Source organism: Sphaerodactylus townsendi, linkage group LG10 (genome assembly GCF_021028975.2).
Source record: "Sphaerodactylus townsendi isolate TG3544 linkage group LG10, MPM_Stown_v2.3, whole genome shotgun sequence".
NCBI lineage: Eukaryota > Metazoa > Chordata > Lepidosauria > Squamata > Sphaerodactylidae > Sphaerodactylus > Sphaerodactylus townsendi.
In genome coordinates, this window is record NC_059434.1 from 79135629 (window position 1) to 79158633 (window position 23005).

At 48.5% G+C, this 23005-nt stretch overlaps 1 protein-coding gene across 1 annotated transcript in view; it reads right to left on the reverse strand.

The window, feature by feature from the left end:
- Positions 1-23005, reverse strand: part of CFAP299 (cilia and flagella associated protein 299) — a 334792-nt gene extending 311787 nt beyond the window's left edge. Inside the window, exon 1 of the mRNA XM_048510223.1 lies at positions 22900-23005. Coding sequence (XP_048366180.1) covers positions 22900-22929 — 30 coding nt within the window. The 5' untranslated portion in view covers positions 22930-23005. The remainder of the gene's footprint in view (positions 1-22899) is intronic.

Consider the following 23005-nt stretch of genomic DNA (forward strand, 5'->3'; position numbering starts at 1 on the left):
AGATACACCTGCTTTCAATGCAGAAGATCCCCAGTTCAGTCCAAAAGGGATCAGGGAACAGGTGATGAGAAAGACCTAAACCAGAGATTTTGGACAGCTGCAGCCAGTTTGAGTAGGGAATATTGACCAGAGGCGTATCTAGGGAAAATGTAGCCCGGTGCAAAATCTGAGTTTTCCGCTCCTCCCCACCCCCTTATGGATGGCCGCCCTCCCCCACAATGACCAAACAACTTTTTTTGCACCAGGTCATCAGGGAAGGAGGGGGTGTGTGGGGGCGATTTTCTGCCCCCCACATGATTAAGTGGCCACAGCCTGCAGCCCCATATGTCCCCCTGGGCGGTACGCCCCTGCTATTGACAACGATGGATCAATGGCCCGATTCAGCATAAAAGCAACTTCATATGGGCTTATACTGAGGCAGCAACGTTAAACGCTGCCTCTTCCATCTCCTGTGATGGTGGGAAAATATAATCATACAGTTAAGAGCAGATGATCTGTCTGCAAATGGGACTCCAAACCTGCTGCATGAAGCAAACCCAGAGTGATTCCACACAGGGGCATGAAAATAGCATTGTGGGAGAGAAGTTCCCACAGACCTCTTCCCCCAAACGCTTCTCACCTGTTACATTTGGTAGAACCCGGGTTAAATGAAAGTCTCCAAATTAGCGACCTTTTCCCTTTAACCCCAATTTCAGGTGGTTCCTGCTTGCCTGTGCAAACTATGGCAAGCAGGAAGTGTTCTATTTACCCCCCCCCCCCTTCTGTCCACCATTATGGTGGATTTTCCATGTGGCCGCCAATAGAGTGGATTATCTAGGCAGCCACCATTTTGTGCCAGAAAGTGTGTGGGGGGGATTCTTGGGGTGGGATTTCTGGGATTCTCAGGGGGGATTCTAGGAGGGGGATTCTCAGATGTGCAGTTGGCCAGGAAACACAGCGTTTCCTGTGCAAACCATGCCGCATCCTGATGCCAGAATCCCAGTGCTCCTGGATGGCCCCTGAACCTGCCGTGCAAACAGTGGTGCAGGCAGCACGGGTCCATTTAACCTGTTTGTGTTGCCTGTGCGGAACTGACCCTTCTTTGCCTCGCCTCACCAAAGAGTTCAAAGAAAGGGTTTTTCCGGTATCATTACTGTGCTGCTACTCAACGTGATGTCTCACGGACCAGTCACAGGAGTGACATAGATTTTTACCCCACGTACCAATTAGGAATTGCTTTTTCTTGTTCATCTTTTTTTTCAAAGTGTCAGGCAACGTTTTAGAATTCCGTCGCTCTGGAGGGGAAAATATCTCTCAGTCGGGTTGGAAAAAAAAACTGCCAAGGAAGCACTCCTGTAATTGTACCCGGGAGGAGACTCTAAGAAAAAAATAAAGAATACAACAACCCCCACGCAGAAGTAAAGACAGAAGAGTGTCGTCTTGCTTCCTCTACAGAGCCTCACCTGATTGCCATGGAATCAGGTCAATTAACTCCTTCCCCGGCAAAGATTATAATGACAAGATGGGAGCTGTAATTGGAAGATTGCGCAGCGAGTTAATCCCTCGGCGGGGATACGGTGTGCGAGTCTGTCACCTGGCACAAAGACTCTGAAAACTTTGATGAGTTTGGCTGGGTGCTGGTAGATTGACTGATTGCATTTAAATATATTTACATATCTTCCAAAACTACAGTGGAGGTAGGTTTTTCCCCCCTCAAGGTCTGATAAAGATGCAGAGACTTAAGTGGGAAAAAAATATAGGGTTGCCAGATGTTGTTAGAAGACAAGAGCTGTTTTTCAGACCCCGCTTTTTAGGAGACTCAAAGCAGCTCCCCGATCGCCTTCCCTTCCCCTCCTCCCAACAGTCATTTTGTGAGGTAGGTGGGGCTGAGAGAGTTCTGAGAGAACTGTGACGGGCTCAAGGTCACCCAGCAGGCTTCATGTGGATGAGGAAGAAAAGGAGTTAGTTTTTATACCCTGCTTTTCTCTACCTTTGAATAGTCTCAAAGTGGCTTGCGGTTCCCTTCCCTTCCCTTCCCCTCCCCACAGAAGGCATTTGCGAGGTAGGTGAGGCTGAGAGAGTTCTGAGAGAACTGTGACTGGTCCAAGGTCACGCAGCAGGCTTCATGTGGAGGAGCAGGGAAACAAAATCCAAAATGTCTGACATTCTTACTCACTTACATGGACTTCAGCTACACACCATGGGGCCACACACCATACCATGGGCCACACACCATGACAAAATCATTAAAACATCCAAAGGACCCCTTGTAGACTGCAAGAAATCTTCCAGTTGACGCTCTCTGCTCGAACACTTTCTAACTGGAAAAGGTTGAAACAATTTTAAAGGGAGTCAAATTAATAAATCTCCTCTTATGAGAAACTCAGCAACAACTGAAATGGTGGCAAAAATTTTAGTGGAAGCGTTTTTGAGGGGGGAGGGCAGAGAAATGGGGTTTTTAAAAAACATTTGCAAAACGTTTTCGGGGTCTTCTGCATAGAGGGCCAGAGTCAGGCAAATGTCACTCCACCTCTGAAATCTTCTCATCTTAAAAATCCCATGGGGTTGTCATAAATTGGCTGAGAGTTGATAGCAAAAAACAAAATAAATAAAACTCTACCCATAAAGAAAAAAAGGAATTTGGTGAGAATTCTCTTTAGCTGCGTGTTGACCTAGTTCACAGAGCTACAGTTCTTGGAGAACTAAGGAGTCCTTTTAAACTAGTTTAATTTTATGCAGCACAGATTATGAACCATAGATGTGAAAATAGCATAGACAGGTTTATGTCTGCGTGCCGTCACGGGAAGTCATCCTTGTAATAGGTTGCAGTTGTTTTTTCGCCTTAACAAAATCCCCACACTAAGCACGGTTCACAGTTCAGCATAGGTTCACTTTATTATGGCAGTACGATCGTTTGCAACACGTTTCACGGACGCTTTCACGAAAATGTCGCCCATTGTCAAAATCAGCAACATCGAACAGTGGTTCCAAAACATTGCATGAAACAAGGCATGGATAGAAAAAGCAGGTCACAATCATGAAAAACAAAAGGTGATTCCTCACCAAAGGGGACGAAAATAATTGTTTGGCAAGGGTATTCCTTTCGAGAGTCAAACCTTTGGACGGATGAAATGGCTTTGTTATTGCTAGTCTGCAGCGGAAAGACACCAGTACAATTAAGACAAGAGGAAAGCATACATTTTCTACTATTGCAAGTCGGATTGCTAGTTAGCCAGGAAAAGAAGACGACAGAGCGACTCTCTCCCATGCTTTTAGACATACGAAATCGTCACAGGAGACATCTGTTTAAAAACAACACAGAGTTAAACACTGTCACCTTTAATCGCCCCAATTAAACAGTGGTTAATGAGACAGGTACCTTCTTTGGTTCAAAAGTGAATAACCCTCATAGCCAGCCAATCAGAAATCTCCATTAAGGCTTAACTGGTGATAGATGCCAGTTCATGGGTCCTCCTGGCTAATACAGTACTGCTAGGTTCTGGACAGAAGATTATTCTGGCACATAATTCTGAATTTTGGACGCACACAAATGGCATTGCTGCTGCAATTCAAAAGCAGCACCGGTTTACGATGGATTGAGGAAAGGCCTTTCTAGTAGCCGCCCCTTTGTTTATTGGCAAACTTCAAATTCAGAATCAAAAACAGCATTTTTTCCATGGGCAACATCAGAGATCACCAGACAGAGGCGGAGCTTCCACAGGGCCACCTGCGGACAAATGTCCCAGGCAGCTGCCATTTGGTCATGCCCCACACCGCTCCTCCTTCCCCCCCTTGGCCTGGCCTAGCACCGCAAAGCTGCTCCTTTAGCCGGGTCAAGGGGCGCCCTGCGGAGGCTCCGCTGCCTGGCCCCGCCCGGCTGCCTGAGACTGGCGGCAGCAGCTAAGTGGATTGCGGGGTGGGGAGCGCAGGGGAGCACCCGGAGTAGGTGTTTCCCCGGGCACCATTTTCCCTAGCTACGCTTCCGTCACAAGAACACAACTATTTCCACGGAGCACCTTCCCTTGTGAGACTTGTGGCCTGCTGTGTTGGGTCCAAGCAATGTTCCATTAAATTTGGCACATAGAAAACTGTCAAGGAGGGTTGCCAGTTCTAATGCTGCTAATGCTTCTCAGTGTTTTCTAACATATTGAGCTGATCCAGTCCTCTTGAAGGCAAGTCTCAACAAGAGTGCAGAGGACATCACGGGGCAACTGTTTCCTCCATTTCTGGTTTCAGCCCATGGTCTGAAGTCTGGTCCAGATGTTCTGTTGCCTAGCAACCTCAGGCCATGTTCTTCCACTTCCTCCAGGCAGGGGCTGGGTCATGCATCCTACAGTTGCTAGGCAACGGCAACATTGTGTTTTCTCCCTCCATCTGGGCCTATGTGCCTGGTTGAAATGTGGTTGTACAGATTAACACACAAAAGTAAGGAACAGATGAGGAGTAGACACAGGCCTGGAGTACAGTGTGAAGATTGTGTGATCTGAGCCTGGAATTTAAAGGTGGAACTAGATACCATCAACAAAAAAAAGGACTTGCCCATTCATGCATCTCCAGTGTCCTTCGTCAAAAGTGCCTGACCTTTTTGAGCCTGTAGGCACCTTTGTAATCCGGACCTAGCACGGTGGAATAGCAACAAAATGGCTGGTCTATATGGAAGACCAGAAACCTTGACCAATTCTGCTTGCCTCATTAGGAAAATCCCTGTTTTCTTAAGAGCCTACTTGGCCTTTGACTGCTGTCAACTTAGGGTTGCCACCAAAGGTCCCCCACGGACCTTCTGGCTCTTTTCTTGGATGTCAACAGCAGCCCACGAGTCCTTAAAGAAGGTCTGTCCCCCTGGGGCATATGGCCAGCCTTTACAAAATAGCAAAAAGCCACAAAGAATGATAGGGGCCTTTTGCTTTTGGAAAAGACGTCTCGAGGGGGGCGGGGGTTATTGGCAGAGGAAAGAACCTGCTAATTGGCTCTGACAGTGAGGACTGTCATTTGATCCAGCTAAAGAGCGGGACTTGCCCATCTCTTAGAAACCAGCTCCTGCCCATCAGACCTATAATAGCCGGAATTCCACAGGGTCACGACAGAGGTATTTTAAACACAGACGCTGAAACGATGGGGTTGACGGACAGAATAAGACCCGCTCTTCCAGCTGTCCAAGGAACAGCGGGAGAGAGAATGGAATCATCACCATTCGGGAAGGGAAACGCTCCCTTCCTCGGTCATGAATCCTTTATTTTCCTGCCCGCGGAGGGAAAAGAATAACAGGCCCCAAGATAGCTCAGCAGGCAGGAAAAGAGAGGGGAAGAGAAGATATTATGGCACAAGATAGGTCCTTTTTTTTTCCTTTAAAAAAGGAAACACGAATTGAGTTCAAAAGAAACAGGAATATGGATGGAATCACATGACCTTTTTTTGCACATTATAAGGATTGTCCACAGCTTTGTAGGGCTTGGGAGGGTCTAGGAGGGCAGCCAATTTTCTCTTATTTATTGTCGAAGGCTTTCACGGCCGGAATCACTGGGGTGCTGCGTGGTTTCCGGGCTGTATGGCCGTGTTCTAGCAGCATTCTCTCCTGACGTTTCGCCTGCATCGGTGGCTGGCATCTTCAGAGGATCTGAAGATTCTGAGGATTCATCAGAGCCTCTGAAGGATTCATGAATCTGAAGATTCATCAGATCCTCTGAAGATGACAGCCACAGATGCAGGCGAGACATCAGGAGAGAATTTCTCTTATTTTTTGGGAAATGACATACACATTTGGGGAACCCTTGTTCTCTGGTTACTTTCTCGGGAAACGTCTGAACTGGATATTGGAGGTCTGCCACTCCCCTTTCCTGATGAGGAGAAAGTAATTAGTATGCTACAGTCAGTCTCAGAAAAAGATGTTAGTAGGGTTGTACATTCCTCCGCCACAGAACTCAACATGCTGAATCTCCTCCTGGGTCCTAGTGCCTACCTTGTCCGCTCCCCAAAGGAGTATCTAGGGATAATGCAGCCCAGTGCAAAATCTGAGTTTTCTGCCCCACCCCCATATGGGCAGCTGCCCTCCCCCACCACGACCAAACAACAGTTTTTGCACCAGGTCATCAGGGAAGGAGCAGGGGTGTGTGTGGGGGGGCAATTTTCCATCCCCTTGTGACTAAATGGCCTCAGCCCAGGGACATTGGACCCCATATGTCCCCCTGGGTGGTACACTCCTGCTGCTCCCCCATCTGTTTGAAAGTTTGATGAACTATAAATGCTTTTGTAACAAAGTACCATGTTCAATAATGCACAGAATAATGGTTTTGACAAAGTCAACCCATGAAAATGAATGATAACTCTCATATTTGTTCAGGACTATACTCTAATGCGGAAACATACAGTTTTATTGAGCATGGCACCTCAACTGACTGTACCAGCCATTCTCAACCAGGGTACGGTGGTACCCTGGGGGGCTGTGAGCATGTCCCAGGGGTACCGCGGCAACAATACCGCCCCCCCTCATTTTTGTGGTGCCTCCCACCGGCGCCAGCAAGGACATGGAGCTGACTCATGGGGCAGGGCCTGCCACAAGGTCAACAGCCACCCCCCCCCAGCGCTTCCCTTCACCCTGGGAGGGGAAGGTGGGGTGTGTGGCAAGCAGGGGCAATGGGAGGGGATGGTGGAGGGTGGTGGCAGGGGTACTGTGAGATATGAAGTGTGAGGTCAAGGGTACACTGACTTCGAAAAGGTTGGGAAACACTGGACTGTACTAACAACTTTTTCTGAGACTGAGGATAGGATACACCACAGCCTTGACCTGGATAGTCCAGGATAGCCTGATCTCATGAGATCTTGGAAGCTAACAGGCTTAGCCCTGGTGAGTACTTGGATGAGAGACCACAAAGGAAGTCCAGCGTCGTCACACAGAGGCAGGGGATGGCAAAGCACCTCTGAATATCTCCAGCCTTAAAAACCATATTTGGGGGGGGGGGGTCATCACAATAAGTCAACTGGAACTTGACGTCACTTTTCACCACCCTCTGGATACACCACACTGGTTTGGAACACAGCCCATCCCAGATCATCTGATCTGTTGCTAATCTTTTTTCAGTTGGGTGGTTGGGAAAACACTGCAGTAAAATAAATGAGGTAAACTACTCCAAACTTTCTCCTTATGCAGGATGAGAGGAAAGGCAGCTGTTCAAGGCTTACACCAGACTGAGATTTCTTCCTAGGCAGTAATAGGGAACCAGCCCCCTCCCAAAGTGTATACAAGGTATATGTAAATTTACACCCACACACAAACACACCTATGAAATATTGCTGGCCTCAACAACAACAACAAAAATCTGGTTTCCCTCCAAATTTCTCAAAGGAAGAACCTTCACATTTGCTTCCAGTTTTGCCCTGGGCAAAATCTGGTAATAACCTGGGGGGTATGTGAAAACTCCGTTCCTAAGTACGTTTGCATTCCTTGAAATTCTTCAAAGTGGAGGAAGCCCTCTCCCCCTTTGCCCAATCCTTTTCAATTTGGGATTTTGTGTGAAAATTATCATGAAGCATTCCCTGCTCCGACCAAAGAGCGGAGAGTACTTCTGGCATATTCTAAACTCCACAGAAACACTGGAGACTATCTAGGTCCATCAGAACCACGGGGATTAAAAACTACCAACTGGAAATCCTAAACTTTGGCCTTGCAGTGTTGCACAGAACCCCTTCAGAACGGCAAATATATTGCATGATTGTTTTCCTCTGAAGTTTATCAACTGCTTCAAAAATAAAAACCACCCACTGAACTGGCCGGGCGAAACCTCCTTCACCCGTCGACTTGACTGAGGTATGTTCAACATTTCTTGTTTTCAAAGTGCAGGAAAAAGTGATGCGGAAATAGAGGGGGGGGAAATAACCCATGGAAAACACGGGCAATTTCCTTTCCCATCACAGATCAAAGATCACAGTAAGAAATCGATTCCAACGAATAACGGATTTTTCTTTTTAAAAAAACAAAACAAAAAAGTCTCAACGTGGGACGAACCCTTGCCCATCTGTAACAGTTGTAACTCTTTTGGAAAAGCCATTCACCATTTTAAGTCAGAAGAGGACAATCCGTGTTCAGCAACCGGAAAGCAGAAACCACGAGACTGAAAGTTAAGGCAAAGGCCCACGTGTCTCTCTGTGTCCACTGGAGCTCCTTTCGTGTTCTCCCCCACAGAGTGGTAGAAGAATTCGGCCTCTTCTCTTTTTTTTCACTACCCCGAAAAAGCTGTTCAACTCTGCTCGGCCCCCAAACGAAACTTCGCTCGGCCCCCAAGGATCTCCACACAGAGTTTGCTCCATTGATCCCACCTCTCTGTGGAACCGCAGACAAGCGTCGGCCCCTGAGAAAAAGAACATTCCTTCACCGCAGAGTTCAAGCCATGACTATCCAAAGCGAAACTTGAGTCTGTATTTGACTGGAGGGGAGTTCTTCCGAGGCACGGGCTTTGGGACCTTTGGCTTTGCCGGGATAACAACAGGTGGCTTTTTCTTTTCCGGGACAGTGACGGTGAAAGAAAGTTCCGGCGGTTCCACTTGTCTGAACCTGGGGAGGAAATGAGTCGAAAGGTGCTGGGGTTTTACTTGAGGGCTACACCCCCGTTTGGCTTTGCCTCGCTTGTTCAAAGCCACGTACCATTCTCGTCCCGTTTTTTCAGTTCGGTAAACCGCCGAGGCGTAGGTGTTGTAGCTGTTTTCTTGAAACCTCTCCCTGAACTTGCAGTCCTCGGTAAATTTGGCCTGAAACAAAAATTTGTGGCATGTTACCATACTCGTTTTTTTTTTCATTGTACTAGGCTACAAGATGTTGAAAACTTGGGCCGCGCTTCAGTCACGGGAGGCGTCTTGTGCTTTTATCGACCACAGGGATTTTGCAGGGATAAAAAGTGGAATGCAGCGAATTGAAAAGACGGCTTTTCATTGTGATTGGAAAGAAACGCTGGGAGGCAAAGAAGAAGAAGAAGAGTTTGGATTTATATCCCTCCTTTTCCTCCTGTTGCGAGACTCAAAAGGGCTTTACAATCTCCTTTCCCTCCCCCGTCCCAACAAGAAGAAGAAGAAGAGTTTGGATTTATATCCCTTCTTTCTCTCCTGCAGAAGACTCAAAGGGGCTTACAATCTCCTTACCCTTCCCCCCATACAACAAACACCCTGTGAGGTAGGTGGGGCTGAGAGAGCTCCGAGAAGCTGTGACTAGCCCAAGGTCACCCAGCTGGCGCGTGTGGGCGTGCCCAGGCTAATCTGAATTCCCCAGATAAGCCTCCACAGCTCAGGCGGCAGAGCGGGGAATCAAACCCGGTTCCTCCAGATTAGATACACGAGCTCTTAACCTCCTACGCCACTGCAACAAACGCCCTGTGAGGTGGGTGGAGCTGAGAGCTCCGAAGAACTGTGACTCGCTCAAGGTCACCCAGCTGGCATGCATTGGAAGGCACAAGGTAATCTGGTTCCCCAGACAAGCCTCCACAGCTCAAGTGGCAGAGCGGAGAATCAAACCTGGTTCTCCAGATTAGAGTGCACTTGATCTTAACCGCTACACCACACTGGCTCTTCCGTAGAAGCCTCCCTCATACTTCTGGCTACACAGAAGAGGCTACCCTGCAGATACAACCATTGTGCCTTTCTAATATTGCTGCAACCTGATGGAACATCATCCTGGCCCTTTCTGCACAAACCTTTGCAGCCTCAACATGTTTTAAATGCTTTACCAGGATGTATGTTTTGAAAATGTCTTCAATTGCCTGTGCAATCTCTGGCTCATTCCGCACACGCAGAATAATGCACTTTCAAACTGCTTTCAGTGCTCTTTGAGGCTGTGCGGAATGGCAAAATCCACTTGCAAACAATTGTGAAAGTGGTTTGAAAACGCATTATTTTGCGTGTGCGGAAGGGGCCTCTTTAAGACATTTCTCATGCCTGATTGGCATCCCCAGATTTCCTCCTTGGGGCTGTTTTCTGAACTCACTCCATTTCCTCTAGCCTGTTTATTTGCACCACTTCAGTTTGGGAGTTTTTTTTGGGTGGGGGGGGCTAATCTTTAAAGCAGTGGTTCTCAACCTTCCTAATGCCGCGACCCTTTAATACAGTTCCTCAGGTTGTGGTGACCCCCAACCCTAACATTTATCCATTGTACAGATGGAGAACACTGATGCAGAGAGTCTTAGGCGACCCCTGTGAAAGGATCACAAACCCCAAAGGGGTCCCGACCCCCAGGTTGAGAACCGCTGCTTTAAAGCATCAAGCACAAGGTACCATGAACTACAGCACGAGACTCTGAAACGCCAAAGCACTGATTCTACACGTAGCTCAAAAAATGGGGGAAGTCACTTTATTGGATGCCAGGAATTGTTTTGAGAGGGTGAGCGTGGGCATACATCATGGTAAAGCTGGGAGGGGAAGGTTGAAAACATTTTAAGAAATGTTTTAAGTGATTTGTGTGGAAAGGGCCACTGTGCTCCATCATACTGGCAATCTGTTGTAATATTATCTGTATGCATGCATGCGCCATCCAGTCACCACGTGGCAAGCCCAGCGTGGGGCTTTCGATGGAGGTGAGAAGCAGAAATGGTTTGCCTGCCTCCCTCTGCACAGCCTTCCTTGGTGGTCTCCCCTCCAAGAGTTGACCCTGCGTAGCTTCTGAGATCTGATGGGATCGAGCTACACCATACCATTCCACATCTCCAGTGGCCAAACGTACCCATTTATATATAAAGTTCCTGAACCAGCCTCTATGCTGGGGATAATTAGGAAAGGAGTTGATAATAAAACTGCAAGGATTGTCATGCCCTTATATAAAGCAGTGGTGCGACCGCACTTGGAGTACAGTGTTCAGCTCTGGTTGCCACATTTCAAAAAGGATATCGAGAGATAGAAAAAGTGCAGAGAAGGGCAACAAGGATGATTGAGGGACTGGAGCACCTTCCTTATGAGGGGAGGCTGCCGCGTTTGGGACTCTTTAGTTTGGAGAGGAGACGTCTGAGGGGGGATATGATTGAAGTCTACAAAATTATGCATGGGGTAGAAAATGTTGACAGAGAGAAATTTTTCTCTCTTTCTCACAATACTAGAACCAGGGGGCATTAATTGAAAATGCTGGGGGGAAGGATTAGGACTAATAAAAGGAAACACTTCTTCACGCAACGTGTGGTTGGTGTTTGGAATATGCTGCCGCAGGAGGTGGTGATGGCCACTAACCTGGATAGCTTTAAAAGGGGCTTGGACAGATTTATGGAGGAGAAGTCGATCTATGGCTATCAATCTTTGATCTGAGATTGCAAATGCCTTAGCAGACCAGGTGCTCGGGAGCAGCAGCAGCAGCAGAAGAAGAAGGCCATTGCTTTCACATCCTGCATGTGAGCTCCCAAAGGCACCTGGTGGGCCACTGCGAGTAGCAGAGTGCTGGACTAGATGGACTCTGGTCTGATCCAGCTGGCTCTTTCTGATGTTCTTATGTTCTTAATTCCTTTAACTGGAAAATGTCATAATTGAACATGGTTCCTGGACCTGCTGCCTGAGATTCCTTTGCTTTCCGAGGGTGGACCCGTTTCTCTTTCGTGCAAAACCCTTTGCCAATAATACACACCACTCCATTCCTGGGGTAATAAATTGGCCATAGCCGTTTTATTGACCAGAAGCATGAGGCTAAGCCTGGGTCTGGATCTGGTCATGCGGGTATCGTGCTGAAGCTCCCGCAGGGGGGGCGCCCTCGTACCTGAGCTTCGCTTCACTGCAGGGCTCTGCCGGGCGGACGCTCCTGGCAAGAGATGTCCCCCCCCACCCCCCGGCTCTGTTTGGCAGGGGCGGTCGCCTCTTGCCGCTGCCAAAGTCTCGGTTCACCCCTCCGTTCCTCCGGTGACGTTATCCCTTGCCAGGCATGGGTCCTCTTCCCCTTCCGCCCTTACCTGGGTGGCATCCGCTGGTTTCGCCTCCCCCCACCCCGAGCAGCAACCGCATCTTGTGGTAATTCACAGATGTCTTTAACGGGAAAATGCCATGAAATTGAACATGGGGGGTTATCTACATGGAAAGTTATCTGCTCCATCACCAGCTAGTGCAGGCCAATGGAGTCCACTTTGGGTTGGTGGCAGGTCTTGCTCTGATAGCTGGTCACACAGCAGGCTTCAGCGGGAGGAATGGGGAAACAAACCCAGTTCACCCAGTGGTGGGATCCAAAAATTTTAGTAATAGGTTCCTATGGTGGTGGGATTCAAACTGTGGCGTAGTGCCAATGGGGCTGGGGGGGGCATGACGGGGGCGTGGCTGGGCATTCCGGGGGCGGGGCATTCCTGGGCAGGGCTGTGGCAAGGACGCAGCCGCTGCACCGGTCCTTTGGCGGGAAACGAATGCACGCAGGCACAGGCTGCCACGCACGCCGGTGCACCTCCTGCTAGACTGCTTCAAGTTCTGCGCACCACTGCTGAGAGGAGGGGCGTAACTTAGGCAAAAATCATGTGGCAAAATCACCAATTAGTAACCCCCTCTCGGCACATACAAATAATTAGTAACCTACTCTCGGGAACCTGTGAGAACCTGCTGGATCCCACCTCTGAGTTCACCAGATTAGAGTCCGCCACTCTTATCCACTACGCCACACTGGCTCTGTTGTAGGCTGTACAATTAATCAGAGAAAGGGTGCAGAGATGGGAATATTAAATACCTCACTCCCAGCTTGGAGGCCTTTCCCTTCAGCAATTCTGATGTCGAACGACAGCCAGGTTTGATCTGCTTTCTCACAGAAAGCAAAAACGCAGCCAGAGATCAGGATATCAGATCTGCCGCTGCACATCTAGCCTGGCCCTCCCCTCTCAAGCTGTTCAAAAGCTCTTTTTCTTGCCTAAACTTCCTGATGAGCTCCCCAATTTTTTTCCCCATGAGTCTGCAGAAACAGAGTTTCTCGCATGACCAGCAGAATACAAGAGAAGGAACAGTCACTCAACCAGCCATAAAGGGCACGGGAAGTACACGGCTCACCATATTGATGCTTCAGCTCAGTGGCGAAGCCATTTTTAGCTCCCGTGAAAGCAGAAAGAGCTGTGGGGTGTATTTTCCTAATGGACGAACCAGCTACTAAGACAAAGTGCTCATTTGTCAGACTGGGGTGGTTCAAACTATCAGGCTGAGCGAAACCTGATATGTGCATGAAATACCGAAGCACTGAAAACGACAGTAGGATGTACAACGCTTCTCTCCCACAAAAAATCTTTGATTCGCTTAGGGTTCCCCCCCACACACACACACACACACAGTGCTTTGGATGCTTGCAGGACCATATTTGCAAGACTCTCCATAGGTGCGTCGTGTGACATGGAGTCACTTCTGATTTATGCCGACGCTACGAATTGGTAGTGCAAGGTGCAGTCAAGTTGTCACCAATTTGTGATGACCCCATAGAGCAGGGGTGTCAAATTAATTGGTTATGAGGGCCAGATGTGACATAAATGTGATTTGGTCGGGCTGGACCTGGGAGCAGAGGCGTATCGGGGAGGAAATGGTGCCCGGGGGGTAACACCTGCTTAAATTGATCGTCCTGGGTTGGAAGAAGGAATGTTCCGGACTATGGAGGACTGGGAATGGCCCCTGGAATGAACTGATTGCTACTGCCATTTTAGGATCTATGGATTATGGGTATTATAGTTTTAATGTTTTACTGTTTGTGTTTGTTTTTTGATATGTTTTTAATACGTATTTGAGCTGCTCTGTCCAGAATAGGGTGGGATAATGAGTCTAATAAAATAAATAGGGAAAAAGCCCTCTCCTGCGCATCCCCTTTCTTCATAGGCACATTGTGATTTTTTTTCAAAGTTATATTAAGTTATATTGTTATATCATAAGTTATATTGCTGCTGCAGCCTTTGCTCTATCAACTGCAGAAGTGGAAGGGTCCCATTTCCTTTCCAAAGTCCAACCAAGTATGTTTTCATCACAGGGTTGCCAACTTCCAGGTAAGGCTGGGAGATCTCCTGGAATTACAACTGACTTCCAGACTACACAGATCAATTCCCCTGGAGAAAAGGGCTGCTCTAGAGCACAGGTGTCAAACTCGCGGTCCTCCAGATGTTATGGGCTACAGTTCCCATCATCCCCTGCCACCATGATGGGAACTGTAGTCCATAACATCTGGAGGGCCACGAGTTTGACACTTGCAGGCTTAGAGTAGTTCAACTATGGTTCTCAGATGTTCATAGACTACAATTCTCATGAGCCCTACCACTTGGCCATGCTGGCAGGGGCTGATGGGAATTGTAGTCCATGAACATCTGGAGGGCCATAGTTTGAAGACCCCTGCTCTAGAGAGTGGACTCTATGGCATTTGACCCACTGCCCCAAACCCCTCCAGGTCCCACCCCTAAAATCTCCCCCAACTGACATTGGCAACCCTACTGTTCAACATCCACATTGGTGGGCCTTCATCTTAGAAAAAGCTGCTTTCAGCTTGAGGAATCCGAGTTTGAAAACTCAAAACCCAATTATCCTTCCACCCTTCCCCAACCTCTAGTTCTCCGCAAGAACCTGGCTTTCATCCCTGTTTGCTTGACAGGAAGAAGAAACAATGGTGTTAATTAAGCGCTGTTCCAAATTTCCAGTTTTCTATTGTGGCAGCCGGGTCACGCATGACGGAAGAAGAGCTACAGCCGTCTGCTCCTCCCCTCCCGCCCTCCAGGCAAAAGACCGAGCTAAATAGCTCCTAACAATATAAGAGAGTGCGGAAAGATGATAGCATCGAGTTCCGTTGCTGAGTTGTTTGCCATAAATCTGAGCAGACAATTCCCCGTGATTGCTTCCCAAAGGGTTTGTGTATCTGTATATATATTTGGCATAGAGATGTGCGTCCCATCTGTCAACGTGGCCTCTTTAGCCCAGAGAGATGTCAAGGGCCTCCTCATTAAGAGCCAGAACTGGAGAACAATGCAGGTGTTAACACCAGCTTGAATCCCCTTTACCCTCCCCCCATCACTGTTTCACTTGTGAAAAAGCTTGGACTCCTCAAGACCTTGAACAAAATGGCTTCCTAGAATCTTTTCCTTATCCAGAGTAGAAGAAGAAGAAGAGTTTGGATTTATATCCCCCTTTTTCTCCTGCAGGAGACTCAAAGCAGTTGGACACCTTCTCCCTACCTTCCCCTCTACAACAAACACCCTGTGAGGTAGGTGGGGCTGGAGAGGAGACATTGAGGAAGCTGTGACTAGTTTTCCAAGGTCACCCAGAAGCTTTGGCGTGTGTGTGGAGTGTACAGGTTAATCTGAATTCCCCCCAGATAAGTTCCTCCATTGTGCTCAGGGCGGCAGAGCCGTGTGGGAACCAAAACCCGGGTTCCTCCGGTGGATTAATTAGATACACGAGCTCTTAACCTCCTACGCCACTGCTGCTCCCTGTACTGTGTTCAGTTCTGGGCACTGCAATTCAAGAAGGGTACTGACCAGCTGGGAACGCGGTCCAGGAGGTGATCGGCTAACCTAAATGGTAAAAGGTCTGAATTCTATGCCCTCATACAGGTGGTAATTCCATGTAGATACCGACGATGCTGAGAGCCCATTGAATCCTATCAGCCCCCTACTAGCGGATGGTCAATTCCGGCCATGCTGGCAGGGGCTGATGGGAATTGTAGTCCATAACATCTGAGTGCCAAAGGTTCGCCACCACTGCCCTACGGAGAGAGAGAATTAGGGAGCTGGGGATGGTTAGTTTGGAGAAGCGAAGATTAAGGGGGAACATGATAGCCATGTTTAAATATTCGAAGGGATGCCATGTGAAGCCTCCACAGCTCAAGTGGCGGAGCGGGGAATCAAACCCGGTTCCTCCAAATTAGAGCACAGCCTGGCAGGTTGGGGTCAAGGGGTGTCTGACAGCGGCCCAGCTAGGCTGCTCCTTCAGCCGGTGAAAGCTCTGCCAGCCGAAGGACCAGCCTGGCAGGGCAGGGCCAATGGGAGGGGTGTGAAGGGTGATTCTCTGCCCGCCCCCCTACAGCAGCTGATGCGTGCTGGTGTGACCAGTAGACGTGTGCCCGGGGACATGTGCCCCACCTCTGCCTTTTAGGGACTTGATTCCAAATTCTTTTACCCCAGCATCCATCTTGAGTTACATAATTGGGCACGCAGCTGTATGTTGAGATGTTGCCAAGGTGCCCCAGATACCACATATCTGGGATTTCTGAGACTATTCCAGTGTGACTGACAGACACCCCCCCCCCCCCCCCCCCCCACCAATCAAGTATTATGAGTGGCCATATCCAATACAACAGATGTCTGTTCCGAAGGGCAATTTTCTCCTCCTAATCTATGTCTGGCCATCCGGGCTAGAACAAAAGGTTGAAAGGAAGTATTGATGGGATCTCGTCTGCGGCTGCCGAAGCAAGTCCTCCGTCTCCTGCCAAGTTCTGTATCAACCAGAAAAGCCAATCCTTTGTCTCTTGGGACATTAATTTTGCTCAGCCGCTTTCACAATCAGTGAGGACAGAATTATTAAGCTAGACGGCGCAGTGAAAAACGCCTGTGTAAATTTTGCTTTTTTAAACGTTAGGAACACGAACAGGCCTCCAAGCAGGTATTCCCTCAGGGGCATGTCAATGAAGCTGGCGGTTGACTTATTCAATCCCCACAGTTATTGTATTGTTTTTATTTAGTTTAAAGATACGAGACTGTGGATTTGGGTCTCACCCAGATAATTTTTTTTTTAAGCGCTGAATATAACTTTACTTCATTTGAATGGATATTATGCAGCGTTGTGAGCCTACTTTAAGTTAATCTGGAGCACAGGTGTCCAACTTGCATGATGCTGGCAGGGGATGATGGGAACTGTAGTCCATAACATCTGGAGGGCCAGCTGTTTGGTCAGCAAGTGCGATTGGGAAAGCAAATTCTAAATCTCTGCAACAAAGGGCCTTATCTTACACGATATCTGGTGGTTTACATAGGCTGCCACCCCAGGCGGAGAAGTTTCCATTTCTGGTATGCTCAATTCGGCTGGCCTCGACCTGGGCAAGGGCCTTTATGGTTTCCTGGTCTCCCCTGCCTTGGTGGAACGCTTCCTCCAGGGCCTGTTGCCTAGGGTCTCCAGTGGACCTTGGTGAGTTCAAGCTAGGGCCTGGTAGACTAGACGGAGCTGTTCCAACGTGCCTTTCAGGGTGGGGCTGGGTCAGCTGGTCTACCGCTTCCCACTCCTGAAGCTGCCAGTTTTCCATCTTAGCAGGGCCCTTGATTCCATCTTGGGTCCTGCCTTTCCTCCCAGCCTTTTTTGGATTCGGGCAACCTGTCTTTAAATCTTTTGCTTGCTCTTAACTCTTAAGTTATTTAAATTTTGGGTAACTGCTGCTACGGGCGTTGGAAATTTTTTTTTTTTTAAATGGGGTTAAGTTTTAGCTATGTATTTTTATGTGCTGTTATTGGAAACATTTGTACTGTGAGCCACCTCAAGCCCTTTGGGGATGAGGCGGCCTATAAATCTAATTAACAACAACTACTACTACTACTACTACTACTACTACTACTACTACTATTATTATTATTATTATTATTATTATTATTATTATTATTATTATTCCTGGAAATTTTTGAGTGGAATTTGGGGAGTGACAGAATCCCGAGGAAGGGAACTGGAAGGGAACTCAGCAAGGAATGTGAAGTCACTCTAGAATTTTCAGATTCTCCTTAGGGACCAGTGGTAGGTAGCTTTATACTCAGAGGCTAGCAGGACTGGTACTTCATCAGCCCCTGCCAGCATGGCCAATTGGTCATGCTGGCAGGGGCTGATGGGAATTGTAGTCCATAACATCTGGAGTGCCAAAGGTTCACCACCACTGTCCTAGACTATGGTATGCCATAGAGCAGGGGTTCTCAAGCCGGTGCCTGTAGGTGTCGTTGAGCCCACCAACACCATTTCCTGGAGCCCACCAAGTGTTTTAGAAAGTGGGTGGCGCTGGATATGGTTTTTGCCCAGCAAGGCTTTGCACTGGAGATTTCATTGGCTAATTTTAAACAAACAAACAAACCAATAAAAGGCTAAGGGATGGAATACTGCGATGACAAGCCCTCCGCCAATGGGTGAGCAGGGCTCATGAAGTGAGTCCTGATCACGCATTGGTGGGTGACATTCCATCTCCGCCCCCGCCTGCCTTCCATCAACCGAGAAGCAAGCCCCAGCACTGAAGTCTGGCTGGCAGAGTCGTGGCACCTTGATGTCCGCTGCTCCGCAAACCCACAGAAGTCCCCTCCCTTCCCCCACCCCAACAGGCTGCCCTTGGGCTGCAGAGCAGTGGCGCCCTGGCGGCCCCTGCCCCCACAGCCTGAAGAAGCGCTTCCATCTCCCCACCCACCCTCAAGAGGCCATCCTGGGCGGTGGAGCAGAGGCACCTGGCCCTCCCACCTCCCCACCCCTAAGAGGCCAGCCCCACTGTCAGAGCAGTGGCACCGGGCGGAATGCTGCTCTGCCGGCCCTGCAAAGCCTTCCCCCCCCCCACCCCAAGCATTACCATTCTACTCTCCCCAAACCCAAGCTTCAGTTCCCACCCTTTCACCAATCCAATACTCACTTTCCATTTCTCCATCCACCCCAAGCCGCACCTTCCAACCTTCCCCCACCCCAAGTCTCCCCATTCCCAAACCTCAAGGTGGTGGCTGGAGAGATCTCCTGGGATTACAACAGATCTCCAAGTGACATAGTGACAGATCTCCAAGTGACACTTGGGGAAAAATTGAGGTGACCAGACAGTCACCTTCACGAACTGAACAGGCGGGCAGGCGGCCTCACGCACACGCACGCGCGTTCAGCCGCAGGAGCGCACTGCCTTCTGGGACGCTCCTGTTTCCCACCCTGTCACAGGGCGGGAAACAACAGTGCCCCAGAAGGTCGTGCGCTCCTGCGGCCGCGCGGGAGGCTGCTGCACTGCCTTGCGCCCCAGAAGGCAGCCTTCCAAAACCTGGGACATTTGAAAAAAACCGTAGGACACGGGACAAGTTGTTTCAAGGTGGGACTGTCCCGCCAAAAGTGGGACGTCTGGTCAGCCTAGAAAAAATGGCCGATTTGGAAGGTGGGCACTATGACCTTACACCCCACTGAAACTGAAGTCCCTCCCAGTGCTTAGATGGTTTCTGGGGTAGTCTGATAGGGTTGCCAGCTCTAGGTTATTAAACTGCTGACTATTTGGCGGTAAAGCCTGGGGAGGGAAAGGGTTTGGGGAGGGGGAGGATCATTCCAGGCTATAATACTATAGAGCCCACCCTGCAAAAGCAGCCATTTTCTCCAGGGGCACTGATCACTATAGTCTGAATCAACTGTATTTCGTGTTCTCCAGGGCCCACCTGGAAGTTGGCACCCCTCGTTAATTTCCCATTGTGTGCTGCAAATCAAGAAGACCAGGGAAGCCATGTGCTTTTCAGAGAAACACGTTTTCCCCCTTCCTACTATATTAGGACCGCAAAATCTCTGCAGAGAACGGGAGCTCAGGATAGGACAGCCTGATCTTTGCCATGTTTACTCCTCCGTCGGCGCCACCGAATAAATTTGCGACTTCTGGCCAAGTAAGCATGCGCAAAACCGCAAACCGTATACATGTGGCAGAGAATTTGAAAACGGAGCCATCTGTGACGGAAGCGGCGCCCTGCCAGAACGAACGCGGCTTCTGAATCCAGTTTCCTTGTTCTAGCAACCAGGAATTGTTTACCGCTCTAATTCCGTTGGGCATCTGAAAAAGGCAAGCTGACAGAGGAAACACCCAAGAAATGGTTCCCATCCTGCTTCTCCAGAGTCCCATATAACGGCGAGACTTTGTTTTATCTCTGTTTCTGCTGAACGCCACCAGGATGCCGGAGCTATCAAAGAGCTTCCCTGAGTGACAGGCACAGCGTTTGCCTCTCCGGACTCATTAGTCCATGAAATAACTTTGTCCTGCCAAAGGAGGAAAGAACAGCACATGCCCCCGTTGCATTATCGGCATTATTGAGCCCCGTGATCTTTAGGCGTTTGGCTCGGGTTTCGCCTAATTTCCCCCACTGATCCGCCTCGAGAGTCGCAGGTCCTAACCTTTCCGTCCAACTTTGTCTTAACCAGCGATCCATTTATAACGCTGTCCCTTGCTAGCATCCATTAGGAAGGAACGGAGAAAAGGGCTTGGGTTTCACTTCGGTTGCTGCTGCATTCACGTTAAATGAAACAGAAAAAAACCACGTTTTGCATACGAAACAGCAAAACGATTATACATTAGCAGCGGGAAGAAAACAATTTCTATTCACACACAGTCGTTGGGGTGACAAAAGCAGACTGCAGTGATGGAAAGCCGATGGAAGCTGGTCAGTCACTCAGATGTAAGATTATCGCAAGCAGACCCTGCAAATTAGGCTCCAACCTACACATTATGGAGCATGCAGGTTGAGTCTAGGGTGTGCACCATGTGATGGGAGTTCAGCAGTGTATGGCCCATTGGGACATGGGAGCAGGAGCAGCAGTGGCGTAGGAGGTTAAGAGCTCGTGTATCTAATCTGGAGGAACCGGGTTTGATTCCCCGCTCTGCCGCCTGAGCTGTGGAGGCTTATCTGGGGAATTCAGATTAGCCTGTGCACTCCCACACATGCCAGCTGGGTGACCTTGGGCTAGTCACAGTTCTTCTGAGCTCTCTCAGCCCCACCCACCTCACAGGGTGTTTGTTGTGAGGGGGGAAAGGCAAGGAGATTGTAAGCCCCTTTGAGTCTCCTGCAGGAGAGAAAGGGGGGATATAAATCCAAACTCTTCTTCTTCCCCGGGCGCCTGCCACCAAGCCCCGCCCCCATGCAGGCCGGCTTTTGGGCAAAAGCCAGTCTGCACGGAGGCTAGGTGCAGGGTTTGGGGGTGGAGCCACACCCCAAGCTCCCCCTCAAGCGCAGGGGGTGCAGGGGGTCCAGAAAAGGAGTTGTGTCCGGGCGCCATTTCCCCCCAATATACCTCTGCAGGAGTTGCTGGTTCTTCAATTCTCTGCATGTAGTAGCCAATTCGAATCATGACCCAATACACGTGGAAACAAAACTTCAGTCCCTTCCCCTGTCTTTAGGTTCAACATCAAACAATCCTAGAAGAATGCTATCTGGGGATACCCATAAGTTTTCTGGGATAGTTTAGTTTTGCTTTCCGTTGTCACAGCGCAGAGAACTAAATGGTCACAGCGTTCTACTGAGGAAGAGCTCATGAAAACGTCTCATGATCATGAATGGCATTTTAGAATGCCTTGTTCTGGATATTTTTGCACTCCTAAAGAAGGTGTACAGCTATTGTAACCACTAAGTCCTTCATGTATGCTGACAGTAAGGGACTGTATCTTTAAATGCAATTTGTGTTGCTTGACACAGCAAAACAAAAAGAATGTATAGATGCCAATTGTTTCTGTGTATACAATTGTATTTTCTATACATGCATGTTGTTAGTGGTTTGTATTTTTTGTAACTTTTTGTATTCATGTATGTTCATAGCTGGTTCAGACAGCTGTGCATTTATTTTCCACTTTTCAATTCACTTAATAAATTAGTAGTAAGTATCAAAGTTTGTGTGTTCGTGTACGTGTGGGTTTCCCCAGCTGACCAAATACCACCACCCTGGGACTATTGTGGGTTGGAAAAATGGTACCAACCGAGCTGGCTGAGATAAGTGGGGCACCGAGGGGGTGGGGCGTGGGGGCAGGGGGAGGGGACGCGGGCTGGGGGAGGGGTGCACTTGGGGAAGTGTTGCCCCGGGCATCATTTCCCCTCCCTATGTAACCCCCATGCTCAGAATGGGTTGACCCAGAAAGGGGTGGAGACTCAAAGCAGCACCAAGAGGCTGCAGACCTCATGTAGTTGGAGGAGACAAGGCTACCAGACTCGGACCTCGATTTCTATAAGCCCTTAGCACCTTGTTAAGGTAACTGCAATATTGTTGGGAACTAGTGGGAAGGTAGTTGTTTGTTTTTGCTATGTTGTAAATGTTGGAGTTTATTGTTTCAGGGTTTTTTTAATGTTTGTAATGGGTGAGAGCTCTCCTGGAAACCTTCATCATGTTGAATCCTGTTCATCAAGCCCTTGGAGTCTTCAGGAGCCGACCCACTTGCAAAGAAGAATTGGACTTGGCAATATCAGAAGACTGTAACTAGATGGACTTGATTCAAACCATGGAACATATATTGCTTGACTGCCCCAAATACGAGGGATCTAGGACCAGACTTTTTGCTCTTTGTCCTGTAATCTTTAATGAATACTCTACTGTGGGGAAGATTACGTTTTTACTAAACAATTCCGCCTCCGAGATTTTAACTTTTGTAGCTAGGTTCCTTATAGAAACTTTGAAATGATTACCTGCAATGGTTCTCATGTATGGGATACTTGTTTGGACAATGTTGGCTGTTATATGGATTCTATGCCTAATAAAGGTTTATATATATATACTTTTTTTTTAGATGGACTTGAAATGAAACCTGAACAGGACCTTGAAGTGTGATGTTAAATGTTGATGTTTGATGTTATATGTTAAGAAAGTAAACCACTTTGTTTTTAAAATTTGTTGTTGCAAACTCATTCCAAGTTCTGCCTCACAGAACCCACAGATAGAGGTTACACCTATGCCTCTGGTCTTCTAGTATACAGGGACACAATTCCCGCTTCCATTTTTGTAATCCCATGCTGGCAGAAATACAAGCCAGGTTTTAGTTCCTTCTGGGTCACAATCCGTGGCGGGTAAACTGCATTTGGCAAGGAGTTTCAGTAACCGTTCAAGCTGGCGATGAAGTATTTAAGGTCAAGACAAGGAACTTCATTCTCTTTTTCCTTAGTTTTCCTAAGTACGCAAATCTGCAGAATCCAATCTCATGGGAGAGTTTGCCCCTTTAGATAATAAGCCACAAAAGTTGCCACAACCTTATTTTTTTTGGACAAATCACAGAAACAGTTTCACATACCCTGGAAAGGCAGGGGTCGACGTGCTTTTACTTACACTGGCGTGGAGTTTTCCTTTTTTCGACATCGCTAAAAACTTGTTGCTGAAAACTCCTCGAATTCCGACAATCCCCTGAGACACAGCGAATATCTCCAAAAGACCT